The 12,555-nt window shown below is 35.5% G+C and overlaps 1 protein-coding gene across 1 annotated transcript in view; it reads right to left on the bottom strand.

The window, feature by feature from the left end:
• Positions 1-12,555, bottom strand: part of KCNH7 (potassium voltage-gated channel subfamily H member 7) — a 476,729-nt gene that overhangs the window by 32,217 nt on the left and 431,957 nt on the right. The window contains exon 10 of the mRNA XM_045819059.1: positions 1,320-1,563. Coding sequence (XP_045675015.1) covers positions 1,320-1,563 — 244 coding nt within the window. The remainder of the gene's footprint in view (positions 1-1,319; positions 1,564-12,555) is intronic.

Here is a 12,555-nt window from a genome sequence, read left to right as displayed (position 1 = left end):
AAATTCAGCATGGGCTTTGCATTTTAATTAGCTTACATGGCTGTAAATGAGCAAAAAGTAAGCCACTTTACATGTATACCTTAACTATACTCTAAAATTACTGTCTTCTAAAGCAAGAAGGCATATTACCTTCCTGTGGAAACTGACTCTGGCTGACTTAAAGATTAGGAAGGCAGTGAAGCATGCTCCTTCCCTGCAATATCCCAGAGCGAACTGTTGAAGGCCAAATCTGCTGAAAATCCACTTCTATTGTATGGTTGCTAAGTGACTTAGAATACATTTTTATTATTGTGTGCTTACTGTATTGTAAACTGAATTGTGCATCATGTCAAATTTGGGAAAAATTTTAAGGCTGTTACTATGATAAAATTATCAAAATATATAGAAATCACTCAAACATCTCCATTTGTGCATTGGGTCCTATGCAATGTCATACTCTGCTTCTACACAGAAGAGAACAGACTACATACTTGTCTTTTCGGATGTTAACATCAATGAAAGAAAATTATTGAATTATAAGCTTGTTTATTTAAACAGACCTGCATTTAATCCACAGTGGAAAAGTGCAAATGATTGCAAACACCGAGGGGTGTGGATGGGTGTTGCTAAGGGCAACCTGAGGTTTTAACCTACTGCCTCAGGGGTAGGACAGGAGAACTGACCTTTTTCTCTGCAACCTTCTTTCCCCTACTCTCCTGATATTCCAAAGAAATCTTACAAGTCACCCTGGCTAAATTTTTTTTGAAGAGACAGATTGGACAGATGATTTTCTTCTGCATCCAAACCAATTTATCACTAATTATAATATCCTCACCAGAAGTTCATAGCTCTATGTTACCTAGATAATGATTCAAATAATTCTGTTTGATGGAATATAGCAGGTACATGGCAAATAGATGAAATTCATCAAAACATAAACCCAGTTCAAGACAGGACATTGGCATATGCTGGCCGGCACGCTTACAATATGTACATCTTATTTAAGGTGTTAAGGGATCAAGCATGAATCCAACGTCTTCTCAGATGAAAAGGAAAATACTGACTACTTTCAAATATTGGGCCTTGAATGTTGGAGGAGCTGCCAAGGACAGAAGAGCATCATGAAATAGTTTACATATCACAGAAAATGTGAGAGTCAGGAAAACATATTTTCTGAGATGTTAATTTGATTTGAATTGAGTTTAAATACAACTTTAAAATTACCCATTAGTCTTAAATTGTACTCATAAGTAGATCACTCCTTTTTTTCTATTATTTTAAACTACTCATTCCACCAGCTTATAATAGAATTTGTCACCCTCCAGTTCTAAAACACTCACCCAGAATAGCTACCACAATGTCATCTTTGAGTATTTCAATGGAGCCTCTGGATAAGAAATAAAGTGCAGTGAGGACATCCCCACAGTGAACCAGAGTGTCTCCTGGAGGTGCATGGGTGGTCTTGAACTTCATTGCCAAAGCTCTAAGGCAACCTTTACTTGCCCCCCGAAAGGCTTTGCAGTTTTGCAGCAAAGTCTGGTTGAGATGTAGACAAATGTCAGCTTGTAAACATTCTGGGAAACCCTTGAGGACCTGAGGAAAACAAGTAAAGAGTTTCATACTACAGCGCACAGGGTACTTCCACTTGAAATAAAGTATATTTGTTGCTCACAGAACCACAGGTGTGGTTAATTGTCATACAGGAGTTCTTACAATGCTTCTACCTCGCATACCTTCTACCTCGCATGAATACTTGGTTTGTTAAACATGTTAGAATTTTAACTCAAATACTTGTTCTCTAAATTAACTGCAGGCATTCAGACTCAACACAAATGCTGTTTCATTAAAATGTAATGCCTACAACATTTCACAGTGCTTCTCATTCTCTGCATTATGTTATTTAACATCATACTGTGCACAGGTAAAATACAATGTGACAATTAATAAGACATAATTAATGAAGGGTGGTACAATTAGAAAGACAACTTTTTGAAGGAATCTCAAGTCAATTTGGATTGCTATCTCTGGTATACCTGTCTTAGTTATAATTAGTAAAATAATGATCCTGAAATAGCCACTGTGTTTGTAAATGTCTTATACCAGAAAGTGCTCTTAGTTAACAGTACTCGGCATATTTATGTTTCATATGCATTTTATTAATACTAAATATTGTGATAAGCACTGGAAATAGAGCAAGAGAAGGAGAACAGCAAACATACTTTAAAAGTGTAGTCTAGTTTTCAGAATTGGAAAATGTGCCAGAATTTACAGTGAATATATAAAGCTTCTAACAGTGCTACTATTTTGACAGCCTATTCAGTGACTAATTTAAAACTTGTAGGAAAGATTGAAAATAGCTTGTGACAAGTGCTACTCAACTTAAACTGAATAAAATTTTATGTTATTTTGTAGAATTCCCAGTTTCCAGTGGGAAAAGACACTTGATTCTTGCTGCTCTGTGTTTAGCTCTTTTGAGTTTCAGATATAGATTTTAATTCTCATGTTGACTTTATTAGTACAAATATAACCATTTAAATGCATTTTGGGGGGTAAGAGGGAGGAGGCATTGTATAGTGCCTAACCATGCAACTTAAAGATTTCCTACCTTTATGGGTCAACCTTGCTATTGCTGTCCAATATAGTTGAAAGTAATCATGAATTATTTGCATAGATAATTTAAGTGTATGTGACCCATAGAGGAACTTCAAATTAGATTATATTTGAGTTAACTTAGAATGATTATTACTTTAAATATTAAAGCAGCCACAGGGATCCTGGTCCAGCAGGGCCACTGTGTGATGCAGTCTGTCTGCCTGACTGTGGTTACAATATAAAAGGACCCACGAAAGATCTGAAACACAACAACTGCTATTTCCAATCTTGTCTCTTCACTGCAGAATCACCCACAGAAATGGGTCAAGGCTTTTCAGAAGGAAACCCACAGAATATGAGTCATGCTTTTGGTCATGAATTTGCCACAGGCTCATGCTTGTGCAAGTCACTTCATCCATCTGTAGTTCTTTGCCAGAAAATAAAAGTTTTTTACAATACTGAAATTTGTCATAAATTCCAATAGTGTGCTAATCATCATACACTGCTCACCCAGCTCTGCACAGCTGTAGGGACTCAGACTCTATGCTGGAGTTCCTGTGTTACCTGGCTTAGACCTGAAAGAAATGAGCCTTCCTCCATCTGAGTTCCTAGGGACTCATCTGAACCTCTGTCCTTAACTGCAGCTTCCAGGCTTCAACTACATGACTGGACTCCTGGCAGACTTTCTACTTGGACTGAAGTCCTGTGTTCAAAATGTAACTTGCTTAGTCTTTGCCCATTTCTGCAGAGACTCATTCACTTTTTGTTGGGATCCAACAGCCCTGCTCTTCTCATGGAACCAACCCTCTAAGGCAATGATCCCTTCTACCTGTTGAAAGTTATCACATTGGATTTCTTGGCAAGCAATGATAGACTGGAGTTAAGCTAGGTTTGGACACTGTGTTTTGAAAGGGGGCTGCTTTATTTAGAAATGTTAAAGCATGAAGAAAACTGTTCATTGGCATATAATTTACTTTTCCTATGAAGCCCACTGTTGTGGTCTCAGCACAACTCTCAGATGTCTCCATACGGTTAAAAAATGGACTCTCAGTGACCAAGAAACAAATTAGATATGCCTCTTTTTCTTTTAATATTTAGCTATAATAAAGTACAAAAGGCATTTTATATTTCACATGTATAGGGGAGAGAGTGCTACCATTATAGTAGCTGGAATGAGAATACTGAGCTTGTAGTGGCTATGTCTGGCATGTTCACGAAATTTCTCAGTTATACTAAGCTATCTCAGCTATCTAAGCATAGCTTGGGTATGCAAGGAAACTTGTGCATGTGTGTGCATGTGCATTCGCATGCTTTGATGTGGAAGATGCAGATGCAATAGAGGTAGATGAGATTTATTTCTCTGAGTGTGTTTTATTAGCTATGGAATCAGATAGGCATGAGAAAAAGTCTAGTTTTATCACTTACTATTTGTGACTTTGGTCAAGTCAATGTCTTGAGATTTTGTCTACTTTTCTTGAGATTTAGTTTCTTCTACTACAAAATACTTAATAATATGTACTTGACATGGTCGTGCTCACAATTAAATGCAATAAAATATGTAAATCATCCCATGCATTGTAAATGTTTAAGACAGTTCACTCTGACCCTCTCTTCCTCCCTCCCTCCCACTTTCCTCCTTTCCTTCCTTCCTTCTTCCTTCCTGTCACAAATATGTACTGTCCTGAAGAACTGATATGTTCTCTTTAGCTCAAAATTGAGAGATACAACATCCATTGTTATTTTCTTTTTTTCTGGTGAGTAAGAAATTCCCTGCTAAGGTTTGTGTTCCATTACCTCCACAGAGTTTAGACATTTTGTGCTTCATTGCCTCAACAGGGTTTTAGAATTCTTTTTCCTTTCATTTCTCTAACCATTGTTCCATGTTTCTGACTTCCATGAAATGGTTTGACTTACTTGCACTTAGGTTTTCACTGTGACTTGTATTCGACCTTTAGGTAGTTACTAAAATCAATTTATAAGCATGTTCTTGGAATTCTAGTATTAGAATCATTCACAAATACTGAAAAGGAAGTTAGGACAGTTTTTCAGCACCATTCTCCAGTGTCCTTGTTAAATGTTGCCATCTCCTAATGGTCATTCTATCAGAGGTAACACCCATGGGAAAGAATAACCTCAAGTTGGAGGCGCCATAGAATTTCGTGGAGAAGCCTTTGCACAGGGGAAACATTCACAGACCTTGGCATGACGGACTTGCCAAGATTAAATAATACTCCTGTGGTATTAATTCTTACCTGAGTTTCTTAAGTTGGTTACATATATCACTCAAGTAAAATGCAATAGCTGTTAGTATTCTGTAACTAAATCTCTTACTTGTCCAAAACTTTGCATATCCCAAATAAGTTAGCAGCTTTGGAATCTGGGTTATGCCTAAGTAAAGGTGCTTTTAAAAGGAGAGTTAAAAGAAAGTGAGCTGTGGTGAAATAGAGGTAAAACAACATTGAAAAAGAATGGGAAAAAGAAAGGTTTAAGTAAATATTTATCTAAGGCACCCCATTCCATTTGTCCCAGCAGTGTGGCCTTTTTCTCTTCCTACTCATTGTACTTTTTTTGGTGAGGTTTAGTTCTTCTGCTAAATTACCTGATTTAGAACTTCATCAGGGAGCTCTCAAATATTGGCATGTTATCATGTCAAGCAGATCTGGCTGCAGAGTAGCCATGTCAAGTACAAACAAGGGCATAAGCTGGTTTAATGACTGTTATAGTGATTTCTACTACTGCCTACACAGCCTTCTTGTCTGTCACATTCTGAAACACCAAGGGAACAAAGCATCTTTCACTGTGTAGATCCAAAGTTTTATTGACCGAATATGAGTCCACTGGCCATGGAGCTGGAGCACTGTACAGAATCAGCTTCATGATCTGCATGTGGAAAAGTAGTCCTCATTCTTTTAGCAAGTATTTATTATCCACCTGTATACCAGGCACTATGCTAGGCATGGGAGCACAACAGTGAATGAAACACACTCTGAAAATTGACCTACTCTCAAGCCTTTCTCTAAATGCCCAGATTTAAGAAAACAAGGTTTACCCGGAAGTTCCTACACTTGGCTTTTCATGCCAAATTTGGGTCTTTGTGATGTATGTTTATAATACTAGTCATTGTTTAAATGAACCCTCGAGGTACCAGTTAATTTAAGATGAGTGATAATTTCCAGTTTCACCTTTCTAATATTGACTGCTATGTGGGCAGATTTTTAAAAGTCCCTGAAGTTTCAGAAAAATTTTTCAAGGCTTGTAAAAATCCTATGTCTTTATTATGATATAGATCATTTGAATATTTTATAAATGTAAGATTCATTTCTCTTAAATTTATGTAGACAAAACTCTTTGGGACTCTTAAATGAATGAGACATTTGTTCTTTTAAGTGAGTATGAAATGTTTTCTGTGGTTGTTAAATCAACTCCAAAGCTTAGAACCCAAAGTTTAAGAACATTCAAACAAGAATTATCCAACAAATACGAAGCAAGGCAACATTATTAAATCAAAGAAAAGCTATTTGCAGAAATCATACAGAAAGCAAAAATAGAAATAATGAACTGCTCCATAGCAAGCATCTAGCAAAAATGATCAAACATTAATTCAAAAGTACTTCACTTTATGTTAAACTTCCCTCAAGTGTACATATGCTGACATGCATCTAATGGGATAAATTACAATATTGTAATATTTGCAATTATGTAGTATATGAATTCAAATTTTCTCTAAACTGAGCAATGCATATAAAATTTAGAAGCAAATGGATGTTGAAGTTGTGAGCCTTGCAACTTCTGATTTGATATATATGTGTTCATCAAAATGACATTAGTTTTATTAACTTTTTAATGCATAAATATTTAAATTTAAATATATATTAGTACTAATAAAATGACTACATGATTTATATTATGTAATGGGGCTTAACTGAAAGAGAAGTTTGGCCCAGATCTGTGATAGAGTATAATTAGAGAAATGCACCCTAGGCTTCAGTCCGTGGGGTCTAAGTAGGAAACTCTCATAATGAATAAAGGTTTTTCTCTTTTTTGATGTGACACTATTATACAACCCTTCAAGGTGGGACCTGCTTTTTATTAAATTTTACTCTGGGAATAGTTCTTTTATAATCATTTTTAATATGATTTTGTTTTTTCACAGGAACTATATACCTTGTGGGTGAGAAAGGTGACTGCCTCTCTTGAACCATGATTCTCTTCTCCAACCAGCAGTTTAGGGTTCCTCTTTGTTCCTATGAGATTAGTCTCCATGCTCCTGTCCCCTCTTCCATGTGATTAAAGAAGGGCAAAGACTGCAGTAGAGAAACTTATTTCTTTATTCAAGTTTTACCTGGCAGCTGATAGATAAGAATTTCCAAAAGCAGTTAAATATTCACAATACAGTATGGGGCAAAAGTAGGTTTATAGTTGTGAGTACACAAAATATAGAGTTTATTCTTACATTATAATTTATTAATTATTGTGCATTTTTTAATACAAACAACTCTAAAACTACCTTTGCCAAACTCTGTATATTGACAATAAACTTTAGTATTCCTGCCTCAAATTTAAAACACAGGATTCAGTGTTTGCTGTTTCTTTGCCTGGGTTGAAAACACTCTGTATGGTGCTTACATTTTCTAAGATTTGTGGGAAGAGAGTCAATAATTGAGTTTTCACCAAGACTCTCCTAAACTCCTTCCATAGTGTATAAAAACACTGCATTTGCTTTCAAAAAGAATCATATATATTCTTTTAGATACTTAATAGATATCTTCTATCCACTAATATTAGAGAGTTGATCTATGTTGTAATGAATGGCTTTTGATTTGTTTTACACAGTGTAGCTGTACATGGAGGCATTCCTAAAGGCAGGCTGAATCCCAAAGGCAGGCTGAATCCCAAAGCAGCTGACAAGGCACATTGAGAAAGACAGTCTGAGTGTGGCAAATGGTTCTGCTAAACAGTAAATTAATCATATGGACAATTTTGATAACTGTGATAACTAACATTAGGAAATTTTCTGGAAAAATTTTCTGAGTCATTAAATACACTTAAATCTTGACAAATAAAGATTAATCAAAACACAAATTAATATTCCCTAAGAAGCACTAAACCTCAAGCACGATTATCAAATAGATTATGGAAGTAATACATTAAATCTTCAGCCTCTTCATGTAAAATATTAAGCCTACATACTTAATATTTTATGGCATTTTCTAACTCTGATACAGTCATTGTTTGCCATGTGGGCATTTAGCATTTGATAAATCTTTAGCACTTATAGGATACTAAACTTGGCTTTTTGTTGTTTCTATGAGATAATGTCCTTTCTTAATGGACTTTATAATTTAGAGGTCATCCAGATCATATTATTTCTACAGCTATAGTTTATCATTAAGGAATAGTAAATACATATTTTTCATCTTTCTTTAGTGATTACTTGTTTAATATTTCATATTTAACCATCAATCATGATAGGTGGATTCTTTTGGTAGTTTTGAAAATGCAAATATACATAACCCTGGTCTAAAGCTCAAATTGTTTTGCCATTTACTTTCTTACTTTACCTTTATGTGGCTGATTAAAATTAAAAAAAAATTTGTATGAGGTCATCGTATCTGGCCAAATTGCTGGCAACACAGACTATTATGGAATCCATGACTAAGAACTTTTATAAGCCTTGAGAAAATTAATTAATCTTTTGCATGTAACTTTGCAATGATTAGTATATGGTTACACAATTTAGAAGAAAAACAGATAAACAGAAAAGAAACTCATCATACATAGACATAGAAAATAACACCATAAGCCCCCAACCAGTTTTGGTACAAGTAAATGTTCCTAAATGATGAAACAGAGTCTTCCTCTGTCTTCCTCTTCCTCTTTCACAGCTTCTGTCCCTCGTTAACAGCATCACTGTGAGATATTTCTTTGTTTTCAAGAGGCCATAAGCTTTAACCTAACCCAAATTAAGTCAGGGCCAAGGATGAGTTGCAATGTGGGTAATGGCACATGTGCAGAGGGGAGTTACAGCTATTACATACATGTCCTGTTACCCAGACTCCAGAATCCTTCTAATTCAGCAAAGCTTACTTAAAAAGGTGCACTGCAGTTTCTGAAATAAGGTCTCCAGGGAAACCTCAAAACCCACTAAAGATTTCTAAAGGTAACAGGAGGGATCTGCATTCTCAGAAACAATTTCAGGACTGTACCCTCAACCCTCCTATATCTCGAGAGGACAAGTAAGGGAAAGAATAAACAGACTATAACTATAGTGAGGTCTATTGAATGATTTGCAAATGCTTCCTCCTAAATAGATTAATTGTAGATGACCTGAGCATTGCTCACAAAGAAGGGAACTGGGAACAGGGAGGTGCCATTGGCAAGATAAGGAAAAGAATGACTTAAGTACCACCTTGCACTTGACATACCATCTTAAACTTGAATATACTTTTATGTTTCAGAAACATTGTTCATGTATAATATTTTAGAATTAATATTTTTATTTGTTTATTCATTTCATATAAAGAATATAGACTAGCTTGTTTTTCATATGTAAAAGCTGAACTATAAGTGCATAAAAGAGTTTTATTTATGGGAGAACTAAGATGCCAATCTTAGTCCAGGATTCCTTCAACAATTGTGACTTGCCATCACTGCCCATTGGATTGGATTTCTAAAGCTGTTTCCAGTATAGTGAGATGCAAAATGTTTCCCATTTATCTTATTTATTGGTTTTATCAATAAGTAACAAAGAATAGAAATATAGCACATGTGCAATTTTCATTTTGTACCAGTTAGAGTATTTGTTCCCTTAAAAGATTAGGGCTAAATAACAATGCAATCGTTTTCTAGAGAATGTGATGTCTATATTAGCAATTATATTACTTTTTTGCAAAATAGCAGAAACTTTCAAAATAGTTCTATTCATCTTTCAGATTTCTCTTCTTTTACAGAAGAGAAATATTGTATTTGTTCCTGTTACCCAGCACCCTGCTCCAGACACTGTTGTATCCCTTCACATTTCTACTCCCACCAGTTGAGTTGTAAACCAGCTATGTGTATTTTGAAACCTATTTATGACAGCTGTATTTGTTAGTGGAATTATATAATTTGATTGTATAGTGTATAAAGGAATAAAATATAGGTAAACAAAGACATCAGATCTGCCTCCTTTCCCATCACAAAAATAAAAGTAAATGCTTTGAAAAACCTTTATAAAGGGGAGGAACAACATCAAACAAAGCCCAGAGCAACTAGAAGGAAGTAAATAACCAAGATCAGAGCAGACTTAAATGACATAGAGACTAAAAGCACAATTCTAAGAATCAATAAGTCCAGGAGTCCGTTCTTCAAAAAGATAAACAAAATTGGCAAGCCTTTAAGCAGACCCATCAAGAAAAAAGAAAGAGGACCCAAATAAACAAAATCAGAAATGAAAGAGGAAAGTTACAAATGATACCACAGAAATACAAAGGATTATAAGAAATTACTACAAAGAACTATATGCCAAGAAATTTGAAAACCTATGTGAAATGGAAAAATTTCAAGAACAATATAATCTTCCAAAACTCAATGAAGAAGAAGCAGAAAGCCTGAACAGACCAATAACAGATGACAAAATTGAAGCAGTAATCAAAAAAACTCTCAACACACAAAAGCTTTGGACTGGATGTTTTCACAGCAGAATTCTACAAAGCATTTAAGGAAGAGCTAACCCCTATACTTCACAGACTATTCCAAAAAATCCAAGAAGATGGAAGACTCCCAAACTCTTTTTATGAAGTCAGCATCATCCTAATCCCAAAACCAGATAAAGACACAACAAAGAAAGAAAACTTCAGGCCAATATTGCTGATGAACATAGATGCTAAAATCCTCAACAAAATATTGGCAAACCATATCCAGCAATATGTTAAAAAGATCATACACCGTGACCAAGTAGGGTTCATCCCAAGGATGCAAGAATGGTACAATATTCACAAATCAATACATGGATTACATCACATAAACAAAAGCAAAGAGAAAAATCACATGATCATTATCAATAGATGTGGAAAAAGCATTTGATTAGGTACAGCACCCATTTATGATTCAAACACTCGGGAAATTGGGAATAGAGGGAGCATTCCTCAACCTAATAAAGGCCATATATGAGAGACCATAGCCAACATCATACTCAATGGGTAAAAACTAAAAACTTTCCCACTAGGATCAGGAACAAGACAAGGTTGTCCACTTTCACCACTTCTATTCAACATAGTATTGGAAGTCCATGCCACAGCAGTCAGGCAGGAAAAGGAGATAAAAGGCATCCAAAATGAAAAAGAGGAAAGAAAGCTGTCATTGTTTGCAGATGACATGATAGTGTATATAGAAAATCTTATAGACTCCACCAAAAAACTGTTTGACCTAATAAATGAATTTAGCAAAACAGCGGGATACAAAGTCAACATTCAGAAACCAAAGGCATTTTTTGTGCACCGACAATGAAATATCAAAACAGAAATCAGGAAAAAAATCCCATTTGATATAGCAACAACAACAAAAAAATACCTAGGAATAAACCTAACCAAGGAGGTAAGAGACCTGTGCTCAGAAAACTACACAACACTAAAGAAAGAAATTAAGGAAGACACAAACAAATGGAAGCATATACCATGTTCATAAATTGGAAGAATTAGCATAATCAAAATGTCCATACTACCCAAAGCAATTTATAGATTCAGTGCAATACCTATTAAAGTACCAACAGTATGCTTAACAGATATAGAACAAACATTTCAAAAATTTTTATGGAACCACAAACAAACCCAAATAGTTGCAGCAATTTCGAGAAAGAAGAACAAAGTAGGAGGGATCACAATACCTGATATCAAACTCTATTACAAGGCCACTGTAATCAACACAGCCTGGTACTGGCATAAGAACAGATACATAGACCAATGAAACAGAATAGAGAGCCCAGAAACAAGCCCAAGTCTCTATGGTCAATTAATATTTGACAAATGGGACAGCAGAATAAAATGGAGCAAAAATAGCCTCTTCAACAAATGGTGCTGGGAGATCTAGACAGCTACATGCAAAAAAAAAAAAAAAAAAGAATAAACCTGACCACCAGCTTACACTATATACAAAAATAAACTCAAGATGGATAAAGATTTAAACACAAGTCACAACACCATAAAAATCCTAGAGGAGAACATAAGCAGGAAAATCTCAGATATTCCATGCACCAATATTTTCACTGATATGTCCCCTAGAGTAAAGGGCATAAAGGAAAGAATAAATAAATGGGACTTCGTCAAAATAAAAAGCTTCTGCACAGGTAAAGAAAGCATCAGCAAAATGAAAAGGGAACCAACTGTATGGGAAAACATATTTGCCAATGATACCTCAGACAAGGGTTTGATGCCCAAAATATATAAGGAATTTACATGACTCCACTCCAGGGAGACAAATAATCCATTTAAAAAATGGGCAAAGGACCTGAACAGACACTTCTCCAAGGAGGACATACAGAGGACCCAGAAACATATGAAAGGATGCTCAGCATCACTAACCATATGAGAAATGTAAATTAAAACCACAATGAGATACCACTTCACACCAGTCAGAATGGCCATTATAAACAAATCAACAAACAACAAGTGCTGGCAAGGTTGTGGAGAAAAGGGAACCTTAGTACACTGTTGGTGGGAATGCAGCCTGATGCAGCCACTGTGGGAAACAGTATGGAACTTCCTCAGAAAATGAAAGATGGAACTGCCTTTTGACGCAATTCAGCTGCTGGGACTATAACCTAAGAATCTTGAAACACCAGTTCAAAAGAACCTGTGTGACCCAATGTTCATAGCAGCACAATTTACAACAGCCAAGGGCTGGAAGCAACCTAAGTGCCCATTAGTAAATGAGTGGATCAAAAAACTATGGTACATTTACACAATGGAATTCTATACAGCAGAAAGAAAGAAGGAGCTCCTACCCTTT

The sequence above is a fragment of the Phyllostomus hastatus genome, unplaced genomic scaffold, assembly GCF_019186645.2.
Source record: "Phyllostomus hastatus isolate PE091 unplaced genomic scaffold, TTU_PhHast_1.1 phas_contig_1, whole genome shotgun sequence".
Classification (NCBI taxonomy): domain Eukaryota; kingdom Metazoa; phylum Chordata; class Mammalia; order Chiroptera; family Phyllostomidae; genus Phyllostomus; species Phyllostomus hastatus.
The sequence above is the reverse complement of the archived record's forward strand: the minus strand, read 5'-3'. Positions and strand labels throughout refer to the sequence as shown.